This window comes from Somniosus microcephalus, chromosome 12 (genome assembly GCF_052327205.1).
Source record: "Somniosus microcephalus isolate GS21.2 chromosome 12, FLI_Smic_1.0, whole genome shotgun sequence".
In the NCBI taxonomy this organism is placed as follows: domain Eukaryota; kingdom Metazoa; phylum Chordata; class Chondrichthyes; order Squaliformes; family Somniosidae; genus Somniosus; species Somniosus microcephalus.
The window spans coordinates 166,939,061-166,958,626 of NC_140998.1; the positions used below are offsets into that span (position 1 = coordinate 166,939,061).

The 19,566-nt window shown below is 44.8% G+C and overlaps 1 protein-coding gene across 1 annotated transcript in view; it reads left to right on the forward strand.

Annotated features, from left to right (window-relative positions):
• The window catches only part of stard9 (StAR-related lipid transfer (START) domain containing 9), a 284,572-nt gene that overhangs the window by 191,013 nt on the left and 73,993 nt on the right, over window positions 1-19,566 (forward strand). The window contains exon 21 of the mRNA XM_086003792.1: window positions 4,410-4,460. Coding sequence (XP_085859918.1) covers window positions 4,410-4,460 — 51 coding nt within the window. The remainder of the gene's footprint in view (window positions 1-4,409; window positions 4,461-19,566) is intronic.

The window sequence follows — 19,566 nt, forward strand, 5'->3', positions numbered from 1 at the left end:
CTGTTCCGCCATTCAGTTAGATCATGGCTGATCTGTATCTTGACTCCACCTACCTGCCTTGCTTCCATTACCTTTAATACCCTTACCTAACAAAAATCTATCAATCTAAGTTTTGAAATTTTCAATTGACCCCCATCCTCAGCAGTTTTTTGAGGGAAAGTGTTCCAAATTTCCACTATCCTCTGTGTGAAGAAGTGCTTCCTGACATCACCCCTGAACAGCCGAGCTGTAATTTTAAGATTATGCCTCCTTGTGGACTCGCCCACCAGAGGAAGTCATTTCTATCTACCCTATCAATCATCTTAAACAGCTCAATAATATCACCCCTTAATCTTCTATTCTCAAGCGAATAAAACCCAAGTTTATGCAACCTGTCCAGCCCCTTAGCCCAGGTATCATTCTGGTGAATCTGCGCTGCACCCTCTCCAAGGCCAGTATATCCTTCCTGAGGTGCGGTGCCCAGAACTGAATGCAGTACTCCAGGTGGGGTCTAACCAGAGCTCTGTACATCTGCAACATAACTTTACACCCCTTTGTATTCCAGCTCTCTTGAGATAAAGGGTTTTTAAATTATTTTTGGTCCCTGTCACTAGCTTTTAGTGATTTCTGTACTTGGACTCCTAAAGCTCTCTCTTCATTCCCAGTTCTGAGCTTCTCACCATTTAGAAAATACTCTGATTTATCTTTCTTGCGTCCAATGTGGGTGACCTCACAGTTTCCCATATTGAGCTACTTCTGCCACAGTTTTGCCCACTCACTGAATCTAACAATGTCCCTTTGCAACTTTCTGCTCCCATCTACACTATTTACTGTGCCACCTAACTTAGTGTTGTCAGTAAACTTGGATATACAACTCTCTGTTCCTTCATCCAAGTCATTTATAAATATAGTGAAAAGCTGCAGCCCCAGTACAGATCCCTGGGACACACCACTTGTCACATCCTGCCAACTGGAGGACACACCCATTATCCCATCTCTCTGTCTCCTAACCAATTCCCTATCCAAGCCAGTAGGTTGCCACCAATTCCATGCATTTCCACTTCTGTTAACAGTCTCTTGTGTAAACACTTTCCATTATAAATGTGGGGGTAGGAATTTATAATGGAAAACAAAAATAAGAATAGAATGTATGACTTTAATAATGGGACTGAATTACATCTGCACGCCCTGGTCCAATTATCCCCTGCACTCTAACCTCTCTTTACATGAAGACACTTGGTTTTGTCTCTTTTTGTCCCACATCCTGGGAGATCGATTAATATTTATAAATCATGTATTGTTTTATCAAGAGATTTTCCAAATTATTCCTTCTGATCTGTAATACTTGTGTGTTTTTAAAGTACAATAATCAGAAATTAAGACCGTGAAATTGTATTTGCAAAGACTAGTGTACATGTGCTTAACAAATTGATTTAAATTTTAAGAGGTGTTTAAGGTTGAGGCCAAGTGAATTTAACTGCATGTGTTATGCATTCGTACACTAATCTTCACAGTATAATTTCAGAGCTGACCAATATTCATATAACAATAGTTGCCAGCATATGAATCGTGTTAATACTGGATATGCCACACTCTGTTATGACTTAACCGTAAGCCTCTTAATCGACCTTACCATAACTTGTATTTATTTAATGCTTTAACATAGCAAAACGTCACAAGGAGCTTCACCGGAGCATTATGAAACAAAATTTGACACTGAGCCACATGAGATATTAGGACAGATGACCAAAAGCTTAGTCAAAGAGGTAGATTTTAAGAAGCGTCTTAAAGGAGGAGAGAGGTAGAGAGGTTTAGGGAGCGAATTCCAGAGGAAATTGGGGATGTACAAATGGCCAGAAATGGAGGAGTGCAGAGATCTTAGAGGGTTGTAGGGCTGGAGGAGGTTACTGAGATAGGGAGGGGCGAGGCCACGGAGGGATTTGAAAGCAACAGAATTTACCACAGAATTAGAAGTGATGTTTTGCTGGTAAAACACATTTGTTAGCTTTTCATCTCAACTTTTACACCAGTAATTTAACGCATAAAGGTTCATACTTCTTCATTACTAATATTCGACTGTAATTCCTATTCAATCTTTAGGTTACTCTCACGTGTAAACTGCTATCAATAATTATAGAATTCTACAATGCTGCTTTTCGGCTCACTGGTTCAAATTGTTCATTGTGTCCAAACAGTTATTTATGGGGATCATGCAGACCAGCCAGATGAATGGGTAAAGTTTTCACCCTGTACTCTGGTCAATTCACCTATCTAAGAATGAAAAGAAACCCACCAATAAGTAACAGTGAAGGTGAACAAGAACTTATCTGAATGAAAAGTATCATCTTTTGAGGTTCTGCTTTTCAATTTGTACCCTAGCTCCTCAAACTCCCTCAGCAGAACCTCATTCCTAGTTCTACCTATGTCGTTGGTTCCTATGTGGATCACGATAACGGCATCCTCCCACTCCTGCTCCAAGTTCTTCGCCAGCCGCGAGGAGATGTCCTTAACCCTGGCACTGGGCAAGGCAACACAGCCTTCGGAACTCCCGGTTGCAGCTGCGGAGAACAGTATCTATCCACTTAACTATACTGTCGCCTACCACAACCACATTCCTTTTCACTCCCCCCATTTGAATGGCCTCCTGCACCACGAGCTGTGGTCAATTTGCCTATTCTCCCGTCAGTCTTTATTCTCATCCACACCGGTAGTAAGTACCCCATACCTGTTGGACAATGACCAAGGGTGAGGCTCCTCCACCACCCGGTGCTAGGGTTAAGAACATCTCCACCACTACAGCTGTGGTCCCCTTACCTACCTGAGTCACAGTCACATCCTCCTGTCCCTGACCAATAACCAAATCTTGACCAGTAACCAAATCTAAACCACTACCTAACCTAAGAAATGTGACTGCCTCCTGGATCAAAATGTCCAGGTAACTCTCTCCCTCCCTGATGCATCGCAATGTCTGCCCCTCGGATTCCAGCTCAACACCTCTGAGCTGAAGTCCCTCGAGTTGCAGACACTTAGTACTGATGTGGTTGCACTTCCTGCACTGCCATCTCTATCTAAACTTGTTTTATATATTTAATGAATTAACGTTTTATGTAATTAATTCACTTGGTTTATATTTAGGTTTTTTTAAACTAATTAATTTAACTAGTTTAAATGAATAATTTAATAAAGTATTAGCTACAGGTTCCTAGTTTCTCGTTTACACCACTCCCCTCGCTTAGAGAGCAAAAGAATGTATTCCTCATCAACCAATCACCAACCTGCTGTCCTGTGAGGTCTCGGGGTCCGGGGGTTCTTTACCCCAGCCCAGTGGATGCTACTGGAAAATCTCTCTTTTTTCAACCCGGTTTAATTATCCTCGTTCCTAGTTCTTTATCTTTGGGACTTCATCTTAGTCCATATTTATTTATATGTAATTATTTTTTAGCCTGTTTTAAGTTTTTTAATACAGTAAGTGCTAAAACACTGAACAAAATGTTAACTACTTACTGCCCCAAACTTATACAAACCATTACAAGTATTAAAGACAAAAAGGAGCACCTCCTTCCCCCTCTGCACCAAATTCCCACTCTCTTTCTCTCCAAATTCTCAACTTCCCACTCTGTTTACAGTATGTTGCACTCTGTGGTTTAGCTCTGTGCCTCAGCTCTGTTCTGCCAGTGGTGACGAGAGGTGGTGATTAACATAAGTAATCATGAGTTGTGTCTTTCTCTTTTTTTAAATTCATTCTCAGGGTGTTGGCATCGCTGGCAAGGCTGGAATTTTTCACATCCTTAGTTGCCCTGAGTTTGATACAATTTAGTGGCTTTCTAGGCCACCTCAGGGCAGTTAGGAGACAGCCACGTTGGGTGTGGGACTGGAATCACATATAAGGCCAGACTGGGTAAAAAATGGCAAGTTTCCTTCCCTAAAGGACATTAATGAACCAGTTGGGTTTTTACGACAATCCAACAGCTCCATGGTTAAACTGCCATGGTGGGATTTGAACTCGTGTTCTCTGGACTATTAGTCCAGGCCTTTGGATTACGAGTCCGGTAACATAACCACTACAGAACCTGAGTCGATATTACTGTGGTGCTGTCGACTCCCAGCGCACGTGTCTTGCATTGTTAATGGCCCTCCCCGGAGTGAATTGCCCAACTTACTTTGTTCAGGCAGCAGTGGGGAGACTCATGGGTCTCTTGATCTACCATTGGACGCACCTTCACTAGGGCTGCGGGGAATAGGCTTTAAATGTAAAAGGAGGAGAACGTTGCTCTTCAAAACTAGGACTGGGCCACAGTGTAATACTTCTACAACCTGCCTGGCTGGCTGTTCTGGTTGGGAACTGGTAGATTTGTATGTTTGCAAAGAAAATATTGTCACAAGGACAAGTGAAGGTGATGTAACCACGCTAATCTGTTGCACTTTTACAGCTTGGAACACGACAAAGAGAAGGATGAAGAAATGGAGCTAAATGAAACCAGGTGAGAATCTGGCCTGAACAATTGGATACTGTTCTTTGTCTTTTTGGGGGCTAGGGAAACGTTTAAATTAATAAGTTTACTATTTTCAGCTTATTCATAGAATGTAGAGAATATCTGTCATTTCATGGGCTTCATTGCATTTTAGGGGTGGATTTTATGATATAACACTATCATCTGCAAATATTGTGTTACCGTACAAAGGTTTAATTTGCTCATATCAACTTCGTCTCTCCACTATTTTAACAGTAAAGAAATGGGTTAATTTATGTGTTAAAATAGAGAGAGGTATTTGATATTTTCTTCTGTAACCTCATTCACATTCATTTCTAGACTTGTATGTAGAATTATATAATGGTTACAGCACAGAAGGCCATTCTGCCCATCGAACCCGTGCCCATGTAAGCACTAACCTGTCACTTCAGTGACTTAGGATTGCATCAGACACGGTACAAACAGTCTGAACCTTGGCGATCAGGGCACCTTGCTGCACCATTGCCCTTTAATGTGAAACAGAGCATGTTTTTCAGCAGTGCTGGCTGCAGTGGCCTGTTTCTTAGGGTTGGACTCTAGCTATCTCTCTAAACCTGCTCTTCACAATTTCAGTGAGAGATATACGAACAGGCTTCCAGGCACAAGGTACCAGATAACGGGTTCTATTCTAAGTGTTTTCCTTTTTCTCAGGTGGATGTAAAAGATCCCATGGCACTATTTTAGGAACATAAGAACAGGAGGAGGCCATTCAGCCCCTCGAGCCTGTTCCGCCATTCAGTGAGATCATGGTTGATCTGTATCTTAACTCCATCTACCAGCCTTAGTTCAGTAACCCTTAATACCCTTGCCTAACAAAAATCTATCAATCTCACTTTTGAAATTTTCAATTGACCCCTAGTTTCAACAGCTTTTTGGGGGAAGAGAGTTCCAGATTTCCTGTGTTAAAAATTGCTTCCTGACATCACCCCTACACATCCTAGCTCTAATTTTAAGGTTATGCCCCTTTGTTCTGGACTCCAGAGGAAATAGTTTCTGATCTACCCTATCAAATCCTTTAATCATTCAAACACCTCAGTTAGATCATCTCTTAATTTTCTGCACTCAAGAGAGTACAATCCAAGTTTTTGCAACCTGTCCACACTCTTAGCCCAGGTATCATTCGGGTGAAAATGCGCTGCACCCTCTCCAAGGCCCATATATCCTTCCTGAGGTGCGGTGCCCAGAACTGAATGCAGTGCTCCAAATGGGGTCTAACCAGAGCTCTGTGCAGCTGTAACATCACTTTACACCCCTTCGTATTCCAGCTCCTCTGAGATAAAGGCCAACATTCCATTAGCCTTTTTTTGTGTGATTTCTGTACTTGATTTCTACCCTATATCTCTCTGCTCCTCCACAGTTCCTAGCTTCTCGCCATTTAGAAAATACTCTGATCTCTCTTTCTTGGGTCCAAAGTGAATGACCTCACACTTGTCCATGTTGAACTCCATCTGCCACAGATTTGTCCATTTAACAGGAATCTGAGGCAACGCTGGTGCCAGGACGAAGCAGAAAATCATGCTAAAGATCCATTTAAAAAGGCAGTGCTGTACTTGTCTGAAGCTGCTACTGAAGTTACACCTGTGATTTTAAAAAGGGGAGCATTAAGGCATCTTATCCCAGGGTTTGTTTTCTTTATCACATCCAATGTCTCGCAGGTTATTTAAGATACAGTAATTGGGGAAAAAGAGCCAGAAGAGAGATGAGTCGAATTTTTTACGCAGCGAGTTGTTATGATCTGGAATGCTCTGCCTGAAAGGGTGGTGGAAGCAGATTCAATAATAACTTTCAAAAGGGAATTGGATAAATACTTCAAAAGGAAAAAAATGCAGGGCTATGGGGAAAGAGCAGGGGAGTGGGACTAAATGGGTAGCTCTTTCAAAGAGCAGGCACGATGGGCCGAATGGCCTCCTGTGCAGTAAGATTCGATGATCGATATAACTGCTTGGACAGCATGAAGCCAAGATATTGACATTCTGCTCGGCCTAGTGTTTCAGCTGGTAACCACGAGGCTCCTAATATTGAAATATAATTTTTATAGATGATCAGCTCTTGAAATCAGGACCTACTTATAGTACATAACGATGTAGAGACTGAGATTTCGACTGTTCTATGCACGTTAGAAACTATCAGCCTGCTCAGAAATCCAATGCAATAAAAACCATTTTTAAGCACTTGGGTTATCTTGAAGCTGTGGTCTTGCTCATGGCTGTTTCCAGTTGTACACTTTTTTGAAATGTCAACTTTTTTGGAGCTGTTGCTCCGCTCTTTGAGTTTGGTACCTATGTTCTTCCCACTGCTGTTTGTGGGATCTTGCTGCTGCATTTGCCTACACCGTGTGCAGCCACTGTACTTCAGAATAATTCATTGTACAAGAAACTCTCGATTTACCGGCACCTAAATAACCGGAAATCTCTGTTAACCGGCAAAATTCAGGAGTAGGTTCAGGTAAGTTTTACTTCATATTAGTGGCTGTTCCTGGATCTGTGGCTGTGTAACCGGGGTTCCTGCACTTGTTGCTAAGCAACAGGGACGCTTGGTCTGTGGCCGGGGTTCCTGCACCTGTTGCTAAGCAACAGGGAAGCCTGGATTTGTGGCTGTGTACGGAGCTCTCGTACCTTTTACTATACCTCTCTGTAATCCGGACTTTTTGATAAACCGGCACCACGCTGGTTCCGTTGGTGCCGGATAAAAAGGAGTTTCCTGTACATGAAATATAATAAAGCGTTGCATCTTCATTTTTTTGAGCGTGTAGACTTGTTTTCACCTTGTATTGCTGGAACCTGATATTGTGAGTTTGGGCGTGGAGAGGTGCTATGTTTGCTTTTCCTCCTTTAGCTGGCATCAGTATAAATCAAGGAGGATGAGAATGGTACCTGGCACAGGCTCAGAACAGCACAAGTCTGAACTAGTTTAATATCCCGACTGGTGTAAAAGAATACAGATCAGCCAGAAAGATTGTTGAGACTTAAGTAGCTTAAAAGGGGCCAGTGCCGATGTCAAGGCGATAATGGATTGTCTGCGCTGGTGAGGGAAATCTTTTGTATTGTGCAGTTAGAGCTGGCATCCACTTATAATGTAAACTAGCCTTGTTTACTGCAGAACATTCTTTAGTTGTTGCTTTGTAAAGCTTTTAAGATTAAGGGAGTTCAGATTTAATTATGCCTTTAGCCTAAATCAGTTTTAGTTGTGGGCAAGTTATTAATTATGTTCTACTTGTTTGCAGTCCTCGATCAGAACCTGACATTTATTTTGTTTGTGGATGCACAGACTCTCTTTCGCACTCCCTCCCCCAAAACCCCATTGTTATGTTGCATTTTTGTGATTGAATTAATTCCAAGCATGATATACTTCAAACAGAATTCTTCTTCTTCTTTCTCTTCTTGGGCAGTCCCTCGGAAAAGAGGATGACTTGCTTCCACACTAAAAACAAGTTCGCAGGTGACTGACGAGTCCAATGTAGGACCTACAGTCTCTGTGACAGGTGGGGCAGACGGTGGTTGAAGGGGCGGGCGGGTGGGGTGTTTGGGTTGATGTGCGCTCCTTCCGCTGTTTGTGCTTGGCTTCCGCTTGCTCCCGGCGAAGAGACTTGAGGTGTTCGGCGCCTTCCCAAATGCTTCTCCTTCACTTTGTGCGGTCTTGGGCCAGGGATTCCCAGGTGTTGGTGGGGATGTTGCACTTTTTCAAGGAGGCTTTGAGGGTGTCCTTGAAGTGTTTCCTCTGCCCACCTGCGAGTAGAGCGCTTGTTTTGGGAGTCTCGTATCGGGCATGCGGACGATGTGGCCCGTCCATCAGAGCTTCAATGCTGGGGATGTTGGCCTGAGTGAGAACAATTAATGTGGAAAACTCTGGCCAGTGTAGTGAAAGTTAACACATTACCTTTCCTTGTGAAACTGTGTTTGTATTTGTAGGAATAGGGTTAACATATACTGGAGCGGGCACCACTGTTGCTGCACATCTTTGGTCATATATTACACCCACACCTTTTTCATCTCCCTCTCTGCTGTGAACCTTCCCCATTTGGGACTTTCTCCTTGTCCTCCACAGTTACCAGGAGGTGTGGGAGATTGAAATAAAAACAGAAAATGCTGGAAATACTCAGCAGGTCAGGCAGCATCTCTGGAGCGAGAAACAGAGTTAACGTTTCAGGTCGATGACCTTTCATCTGTTCTGACGAAAGATCATTGACTTGAAATGTTAACTCTGTTTCTCTCGCCACAGAGGCTGCCTGACCTGCTGAGTATTCCCAGCATTTTCTGTTTCTATTTAAGATTTCCAGCATCTGCAGAATTTTGCTTATGATTTGGTGTGGGAGATTGATATATGGGTGACTAGTGAGACTCGTCTGCCCTCTGAGATGGACGTAAATGATCCCACGGCATTATTTTGGCGAAGAGCAGGGAAGTTCCCCCACCCCCACCCCCCCCCGGTGCCCTGGCCAATATTTATCCTTGAACCAACATCACAAACAGATTATCTAATTGCTGTTTGTGGGACCTTGCTGTGTGCAAATTGGCTGCTGCGTTTCCTACATTACAACAGTGACTACCCTTCAAAAGTACTTCATTGGCTCTAAAGTGCTCTGGAATGTCCTGAGGTCGTGAAAGGTGCTGTAGAAATACTTCGTTCGTTCGTTCTTTTTGTCTCCTCTCTGCCCCTACTTGTTAACTGCTCCTGGTGGACATTTAAATTTCACCTGGTGGAGAGTCATGACATTTTCCAAGATCTTAAAATTGTGTGGTGAAAGTTCAGTGTATCATAACACCATATCACCCATAGTTAAAGGTGGGGGGGGGAGGGGAGGGGAGAGTGAAGGAAAGTATATTTGCTGTAAGTACTCCTTCTGAAAGGAAATGTTAGCCTCAGGAGAATTTTCTACAATTATTTTTAATAAATTTCAATTTTATTGCTGGCAGGAAGACCTTTGAGTAGGAATTTTCCCCCTACTGAGCTGATCCGATGATCTTACTGACGGGAAGCATCCCCTTGTGTCCCGGAGCGGATCAATAGGAAATAGCAGGGTCCACAACTGCAGGGCTGTCCGACCCATGAAACCATGCCGCTGCCTGAGAATGCAGATTCCCCTGCCCAGTAGCATGGTTTCCTGGGTTATACTACTCCAGGGATACCACCAGAGCAATCTAGCAGGGAGCTAATCATACTCGAGGGATTTCATGCTGGCAAGAAAATTTTGTTTTAAAATTGTTCCACAGAAAATTCTCCTGAGGTTAACAAAATGAGAAATGATCTGAACAAAATATTCTCTTCGCCCCCTTCCCCAGACTTTCCTTCCCCATTAACTGTTTAGCCTTACAATTTCTGATATTTTCTGGAAAGAAAGTTTGAAATCTAACCATTGCATCTTCCTTGCTGTATCAATTTCTTCTCCTCTGTGCCCCATTTCCTCCCCTCCTCATGAAGTTAATGACCCATATCGGGGTACAGATACCTCAACTGAGTGACCGTAGTGGGAGGGGTTTACAGCTGAATCTGATCTTTATCTCATTCAACAGCCACAGATAGAAACATGCACTCCAACAAGGATCACTAGATAGCGTCAGTGATCCCTGTTTGGAGGTGTCAGCCGTGGTTAAGTGGGTGGTCCTATCTCCTCTGAGTCAAAAGGTTGTAGGTTCAAGCCCCACTCCAGAGACATGAGCACAAAATCTAGGCCGACACTCCAGTGCAGTACTGAGTGAGTGCTGCACTGTTGGAGGTGGCGTCTTTCGGATGAGACGTTAAACCGAGGCCTCATCTGTCATCTTGGTGGGACGTAAAAGATCCCATGGCACTATTTCAAAGAACAGGGGAGTTCTTCCTGGTGTCCTGGCCAATATTTATACCTTATCAAGCATAAAAAAAAACAGATTATCTGGTCATTATCTCATCATTGCACTGTGTGCAAGTTAGCTGCTGCGTTTCATACATTACAACGATAACTACACTTCAAAAAATTACTTAATTGGCTGTAAAGCACTTGGGACATCCTGCGGTTGTGAAAGGCACTATATAAAAGTCTTTCTTTAGCAGTCAGGAGAATGAATGATGAGTGTCTTATCCCTCTCCCAAGCCAAGGGTTGCTGAGGCCAATCCAGCGCCCCTTCCATTGCCCCGGCTATTGGCTAACACAGCAAAGTCTTGGGGTCAAACCTGAGATACCTTGGTCTGTATTGCTCAGTATCTCACTGTGTTGTACACTAATCCCCTGAGAGGCTGGGAGCCACTGTGACTTCCCTAACTGGAAACAAAAATAGTTCTAGGATTAATAAATTATCTTATTAGTCAGGAAAACAACTGGGATATTATAAGAACATTGTGTGGTATGTTGGAAGTTGTGTTGGTGATGAGCCTTTCCAAATAGTGTAGTTACAAGCCTGCGGGAAAAAAAGGTGTGCATTGTAACAGAAAATATGATACTGAATTTCAATAGTACTTACGAAGTCAATGGGAGAATGTCATTAAAACAATTGTGGATGACCGGCATCTGCTCCATTACGACTGCGATTACTGCCATTATATTAGGGTTGCAAATCTCTCACTTTTTACTTGTATAAAAACAGAAAATGCACAACAGGACAGTAAGCATCTGGAAGAGAAAGATGCAACATTTTGGGTGCAACCTTTTAGCAGAACATAAAGCACTTGTGCTGCAGCCGGTGTAACTTTGTCTCTCTTAAGGGACTCGTAAGTTAGCTGGCTGTTTCCAGTCCCCGACGTGTAGTGCCTATCGCCAAACAATGTTCCCTCTAGGCCGCGCAGTAATGGGAAAGGTCCCGCGCAGGCCGCTCACCCGTTTTTACATTTTACTGCACGTGCGCAGAAATTGAAAGGGACCGCAGATTTAAAGAAACAGGTCGCACAGAACAAAGCACAGATTACAGGGAACACTGTCGCCGACGTGTAGTGCCAAAGTGATTATGCAGCGCTACACATGAGGGATTGGTAGTTTATGGAATATAAGCAATGAATGCCACTAGCCACACTGTGTCTGTTTGACTGAGTTGGCAGCAGTCTGGCCTCTATCAGAGGGTTGCAGCTTTGAGCCATAATCTAGACTTTGGATGGAACAGTAAGTTGAGGACCCACCTGCCTACTACAGTGGTTCAGGTGGATGTTGAACATCCAGTAATATACGAGCAGCGGGGAGTCCTGGCCACGTCCCACCCTCAACCAGTACTAGCTAAAAACAGTCATCACTCTTCTCATAATAACAACAGAAAATGCTGGAAAAACTCAGCAGGTCAAGCAACATCTGTGGAGAGAAATTTGAGTTGACGTTTCTGGTCGAACCCTTCTTCAAAACTGGAAAGAAAAGAAAATAGATCGAAGGCAGGGCTGCGATCGGTCAAAAGAAGTAAAAGAGACAATAAAAGGTATACGAAGCTAGACGAGATGGTAATAGGCTGAGATTAGGTGAGAAGTGTACTGGCAGGGCAAGAGATAGCTGCCAGGTGTGAGAGAGAAACAAAAGGAAAGGGAGGGGGGAAGGAGTGGAAAAATACCAGAAAAAATGTAATAGGGGCCGAGGTTATGATCTGAAATTGAAGATATTGAGTCCGGAAGGCTGCAGAGTGCCTAATCGGAAGATGAGGTGCTGTTCCTCGAGTTTACGTTGAGCTTCCGTGGAACAATACAAGAGGCCAAGGACGGTGAGGTCCAAGTGGGAATGGAGCAGTGAATTAAAATGACAGGCGACCGGAAGCTCGGGGTCACCCTTAAGAACTGAACGGAGGTGTTCCGCAAAGCGGTCACCCAATCTGCGTTTGGTCTCCCCAATGTAGAGGAGACCGCATCGTGAGCAGCGAATACATTATACTAGATTGCGAGAAGTACAATCCTCATCTCCTCTGGAGATCTTCCCCCCCGCTGCCACCAACCTCATAGTTCCCCAACCCCGCACAGCCCGCTTCTACCTCCTTCCCAAGATCCACAAACAGGACTGCCCTGGTAGACCCATCGTTTCAGCCTGTTCTTGCCCCACGGAACTTATCTCTTCCGATGTGGTCTCCTCTACATTGGGGAGACCAAACGCAGATTGGGTGACCGCTTTGCGGAACACCTCCGTTCAGTCCGTAAGGATGACCCCGAGCTTCCGGTCGCTTGTCATTTTAATTCACCGCTCCATTCCCACTCGGACCTCACCGTCCTTGGCCTCTTGTATTGTTCCACGGAAGCTCAACGTAAACTCGAGGACCAGCACCTCATCTTCCGATTAGACACTCTGCAGCCTTCCGGACTCAATATTGAGTTCAACAATTTCAGATCATAACCTCGGCCCCTATTACATTTTTTCTGGTATTTTTCCACTCCTTCCCCCCCCCCCCCCCCCCCCCCTTTCCTTTTGTTTCTCTCTCATACCTGGCAGCTATCTCTTGCCCTGCCAGTACACTTCACACCTAATCTCAGCCTATTACCATCTCATCTAGCTTCGTATACCTTTTATTGTCTCTTTTACTTCTTATGTTTCTTTCACTTCTTTTGTCCGATCGCAGCCCTGCCTGCGATCTATTTTCTTTTCTTTCCCGTTTTGAAGAAGGGTTCGACCCGAAACTGTTGTGTATGTACCTTTAAGGGAATAACTGGTCTTAGACTGCAGTACCGGCAGTGACCACCCCTGTATAAAAGGCCCTAGCAGGCTTCTGTAGTTTCAGTTTCAAGCTGCCTCTTGTTCAGTAAAGTACCTGTTAAACTGTTCTCCCGAAGTCCGTGTATTATTGAGGCGCGGACTTTACAATGGTGACGAGTAAGTTCGAATTCACCTGCGGTGTGGCATCATCTCACGGGGATCTCGCCTGAAAGGAAGGTCCTGGAAGGTCGTAGTCTGAGCAACGGGCGTCGACCGAGGGCAACCGCCCAAAGAATCCATCGGTGTTTGGAGAATTGCGGGAGAGACTGCGGTTCCAGCGAATCGTGCTGGTAGCAGGTAGCGCACTGACCCTTCCGGACTGCGGCGGGCTCAAGCTCGATCGAGCGGCTCTACAAATCAGGCCGCGCAGCGTCGCCGGGAAAAGAAAACAAGAGAGGGTGGAGCGCATAGGGCGCGGTCGGTGCTCGAGAACAGAACAGCGGAGAGAAACTAAACGGGGGGAAGGAAAGCGAGACGCGCCGAAGCTGCGGGTCGCCGCCATTACCCCGTAGAACGCTAGGAGCAGCGTGGCAGTAAGGGGAAGAAGCAAAAGCGCGGGAGACGCCATTTTATCCCATTGGGGAAGAAGCAAAAGTGCGGGAGGCGCCATTTTATTCCATTGGGGAAGAAGCAAAAGCGCGGGAGGCGCCATTTTAAATCGCCCAAGATGCCGAAAAGTGGCAGTATCACTGCTTTCGACAACGAGGTAGAAGACTGGACCACGTATGTAGAAAGAATCGAAGTGTACTGCAAGGCAAATGACATGGCCGATGGAAAGAGGGCGTCGGTATTATTAAATCTGATGGGTGCGAATACGTACGGCCTACTGCGGAATTTAATTACCCCAGCTAAACCAATGGAGAAAAGTTTTACATAAGAACATAAGAAATAGGAGCAGGAGTAGGCCAATCGGCCCCTCGAGCCTGCTCCGCCATTCAATAAGATCATGGCTGATCTGATCCTAACCGCCAATCCACTATCACAGAACCATCTCCTGAATCTAACAGAATTAGACACACGAAATAGGAGCAGGATCAGGCTACACGGCCCCTGGGCCCGCTCCGCTACCCACAGGGCCATGACCGATCCGAACCTAGACTCATGTCCAAATTCCTGCCTGCTCCCCGTACCCCTTAATTCCCTTTACTTCTAGGAAACTGTCTATTTCTGTTTTAAATTTATGTAATGATGTAGCTTCTACAGCTTTTTGGGGCAGCATATTCCATGGACCTACCACCCTCTGAGTGAAGTAGTTCCTCCTCATCTCAGTTTTGAAAGAGCAGCCCCTTATTCTAAGACTATGCCCCCTAGTTCTAGTTTCACCCATCATCGGGAACATCCTCCCCGCATCCACCCGATCCAACCCCTTCACAATCTTATATGTTTCAATAAGATCACACACAGACACACACAATCCCCACAGTGCAGATAGAGGCCATTTCGGCCCATCGAGCCTGCACCGACACATATCCCACCCTATCCCCGTAACCCCACGTATTTAATCCCCTAACACTAAGGGTCAATTTATCATAGTCAAATCAACCTAACCCGCACATCTTTGGACTGTGGGAGGAAACCGGAGCACCCGGAGGAAACCCACGCAGACACAGGGAGAATGTGCAAACTCCACACAGACAGTCGCCCGAGGCCAGATTTGAACCCGGGTCCCTGGCGCTGTGAGGCAACAGTGCTAACCACTATGCCACCGTGCCCCCCTCGCCTCTCATTCTTCTGAACTCCAATGAGTAGAGTCCCAATCTACTCAACCTCTCCTCATATGTCCATCCCCTCATCCCCGGGATTAACCGAGTGAACCTTCTTTGTACTGACTCGAGAGCAAGTATGTCCTTTCTTAAGTATGGACACCAAAACTGTACGCAGTATTCCAGGTGCGGTCTCCCCAATACCTTGTACAACTGAAGCAATACCTCCCTATTTTTATATTCTATCCCCCTAGCAATGAAAGCCAACATTCCATTGGCCTTCTTAATCACTTGCTGCACCTGCATACTAACCTTTTGAGTTTCGTGCACCAGGACCCCCAGATCCCTTTGTACTTCAGTACTTTCCAGTTTCTTGCCATTAAGATAATAACTTGCTCTACGATTTTTCCTGCCAAAGTGCATAACCTCACACTTTCCAGTATTGTATTCCATCTGCCAAATCTCTGCCCACTTACTTAGCCTGTCGATGTCCCCTTGCAGGTTTTTTATGTCCTCCTCACTCACTACTTTCCCCCCCATCTTAGTATCATCTGCAAACTTTGATATGTTACACTCGGTCCCCTCCTCCAAATCGTTAATATAGATTGTAAAGAGTTGGGGACCCAGCACTGACCCCTACGGAACACCACTAGTTACTGATTGCCAGTCTGAGAATGAACCATTTATCCCAACTCTCTGCCTTCTGTTAGATAGCCAATCCTCTATCCATGCCAGAATATTGCCCCCAATCCCGTGATTTTTTTATCTTAAGCAATAATCTTTTGTGGGGCACCTTGTCAAATGCCTTTTGGAAGTCTAAATACACTACGTCCACTGGTTCCCCTTTATCCACCCTATACGTTACTTCCTCAAAGAACTCCAGCAAATTTGTCAAACATGACTTCCGCTTCATAAAACCATGCTGACTTTGTCCTATTAAATTATGATTATCCAAATGTCCTGTTACTGTCTCCTTAATAATGGACTCCAAAATTTTACCTACCACAGATGTTAGGCTAACCGGTCTATAGTTTCCAGCCTTCTGTCTACTGCCCTTTTTAAATAAGGGTGTTACATTAGCAGTTTTCCAGTCTGCCTGGACCTTTGCCGAGTCCAGGGAGTTTTGAAAAATTATTACCAATGCATCCACAATCCCTACCGCCACTTCCCTCAAGACCCTAGGATGTAAGCCATCAGGTCCAGGTGATTTATCCACCTTGAGTCCCATTATTTTACCGAGTACCACTTCCTTAGTGATTTTGATCGTGTTTAGCTCCTCCCCCCCCTTTAGCCCCCTGTTTGTCCAGTGTTGGGATATTCTTAGTGTCTTCTACTGTAAAGACTGATGTAAAATATTCATTCAGTGTTTTTGCCATCTCCATATTTCCCACCATTAATTTCCCGGTCTCATCCTCTAAGGGACCAACATTTACTTTAGCCACCCTTTTTCTTTTTATATAACTATAAAAACTCTTACTATCTGTTTTTGTATTTTTTGCTAATTTACTTTCATAATCTAACTTCCCTTTCTTAATCAATCTTTTTGTTATTTTTTGCTGTCTTTTAAAGTTTTCCCAATCCTCTATCCTCCCACTAGATTTGGCTACCTTATATGCCCTTGTTTTTAGTCGAATACTATCCTTAATTTCTTTACTTAGCCACGGATGGCTGTCTTTTCTTTTACACCCTTTTCTTCTCAGTGGAATATATATTTTTTGGAAGTTGTAAAATAACTCCTTAAATGTACACCACTGATCATGTATCGTCTTACCCTTTAATCTATTTTCCCAATCCACTCTACTCAATTCCGCTCTCATACCTTCATAGTCTCCTTTATTCAAGCTTAGCACGCTTGTTTGAGATCCAACCTTCTCACCCTCTAATTGAATATGGAATTCAACCATGTTATGGTCACTCATTCCAAGTGGATCCTTTACTAGGACATTTTTAATTAATCCTGTCTCGTTACACAGGACCAGATCTAAGGTTCCTGGTCGGTTCAGTTACATACTGCTCCAGAAACCCATCCCTAATACACTCAATGAACTCATCCTCAAGGCAGCCCTGCCCAATTTGATTTGTCCAATTAATATGATAGTTAAAATCCCCCATAATTATAGATGCTCCCTTATTACAAGCCTCAACTATTTCCTGATTGATACTCCGTCCAACAGAGTTGCCACTGTTCGGAGGCCTATAGACTACGCCCACTAGTGTTTTTTTCCCCTTATTATTCCTTACCTCCACCCAAACTGTTTCATTATCCTGATCTTTTGACCCAATATCATTTCTCTGTATTACAGTGATTCCTTCCTTTATTAACATAGCCACCCCACCTCCCCTTCCTTCCTGCCTGTCCTTCCTGATCGTTAAATAACCTGGTATGTTTAATTCCCAGGCATTGTCACCCTGCAGCCATGTTTCTGTAATGGCCACAAGATCATACCCATATGTAGTTATTTGTGCCATTAACTCGTCTATTTTGTTACGAATGGTACGTGCATTCAGATAGAGAACTTTCAAATATGTTTTGTGACACTTAGTTCCTGCTTTTGCCCTTTTTATTACTTTACCTTTTACTCCATACCTTCTGCCCCTTCCTGACACGCTCTGGTTTTTAATTTCCCCACTGCTACCTAAGTCTATGACCTTCTCTGTTGTCATTTTTATTATTTGCTCTCTAGGAACCTCCCCCCAACTAGTTAGTTTAAAGCCCTCTCTACAGCCCTAGTTATATGATCCGCCAGGACTCTAGTCCCAGCACTGGCCAAGTGAAGCCCATCCCAACGGAACAGCTCCCTCCTGCCCCAGTACTGGTGCCAGTGTCCCAGGAAGCAAAACCCATTTCTCCCACACCAGTCTTTGAGCCACGCATTTAACTCTCTAATTTTATTTGTCCTAGCCAAATTCGCTCGTGGCTCAGGTAATAATCCAGAGGGATTATTACCCTTGTGGTTCTGCTTTTTAATTTGGCCCCTAGCTGCTCAAACTCCCTCAGCAGAACCTCCTTCCTTGTCCTATCTATGTCGTTGGTACCAACATGGACCACGACAACTGGATCCTCCCACTCCAAGTTTCTCTCCAGTCCGGAGGAGATGTCCTTAACCCTGGCACCGGGCAGGCAACACAGCCTTCGGGACTCTCGCTCTCAACTGCAAAGAACTCTATCTAGCCCCCTAACGATACTATCCCCTACCACTACAACATTTCTTTTAACTCCCCCCACTTGAATGGCCCCCTGCTCCACGGTGCTGTGGTCAGGTTGCTCATCCTCCCCGCAGTCCCTGTTCCCATCCTCACAGGGAGTAAGAGCCTCGAACCTGTTGGACAAGTGCAAGGGCTGCGGCTCCTCCAACACTACCTCCTGGATCCCCGTACCTGCCTCACTTCTAGTCACACCATCCTGACCCTGGCCACGGACTACATCTGAATTAATTAATCTAATTGGTGTGACTCCCTCGTGATACACAGAGTCCAGGTAACTCTCCCCCTCCCTGATGTGTCTCAGTGTTTGAAGCTCGGACTCCAGCTCTTCAACACGGAGCCGGAGTTCCTCGAGCAGCCAACACTTACTTCAAATGTGATCACCGTGAGCATCAATGGTGTCCACCAGCTCCCACATATTGCAGCAGCAACACATCACCTGATCTCCCATTCTATGTAATTAATTAAATTTATTAATATTATTCTTAAATATCCTCTGCCCCGATTCTAGATGGTGAATATCACACCTTAGAAACTATAAACCAAAGAGATTTAAGCTTAAAAAGGGAGAAATACTTACCAACCAATCACTTACCCGCTTTCTGGTGACGTCACACTTGGATTACTTTTTACCTCTCTCCTTCCCTCCGAGTTCCCAGACTGGAGACTGGTAAACCTACCTGGTCTCTGGGACTTTTATAGCCCCGCTCTGCCGCTCGAGTTTCCCGCCGACGCTGTGAGGCCTTACCTGGCCTCTGGGACTTTTATAGCCCCACTCTGCCGCTCGAGTTTCCCGCCGACTCTGTGAGGCCTTACCTGGTCTCTGGGACTTGTATAGCCCCGCTCTGCCGCTCGAGTTTCCCGCCGACGCTGTGAGGCCTTACCTGGTCTCTGGGACTTTTATAGCCCCGCTCTGCCGCTCAGGATTCCCGCCGACGAGATTGTTCATATCTTACAGGAACACCTAAGCCCTACACCACTGCTGATAGCAGAAAGATTCAAGTTCCATAAAAGAAACCAGCACAAAGATGAGAGCAATGCTGACTATCTTACGGAACTACGCAAGTTATCGAAGCACTGCCAGTTCGGAGCAGGACTGGCAGACACCTTACAGGATAAGTTTGTCTGCAGGCTCCAGAGTGAAGGAACCCAGAAACGACTACTTTCAAAAAAGGACCTGACGCTAGAACAGGCTTTCAGCATGGCAGTATCCTACGAAGCAGCAGCACGGGGAGCTGCGGAAATACAACAGAAACCACAAGAATACAGCGCTAACGAAATGGCGTGTGGAGCCGAAAAGTGCTATCGCTGCGGCAGAACAACCCATGAGCAGAAGGACTGCTGGTTTAAAGACAAAATATGCAGGCAATGCGGGAAGATGGGACATATAGCAAGAGTCTGCAGGTCGGGAAAGAAGACCAACATGACAAGAACTACTAAGGAACAGTACAGGAAAGTAAAGAAACTGACAGATAGTAGTTCAGAAGATCAGGAGAGTGATAAGGACTCCGGGAGCAGGAGACTAAGTTGTTTAAAGCTACACAAC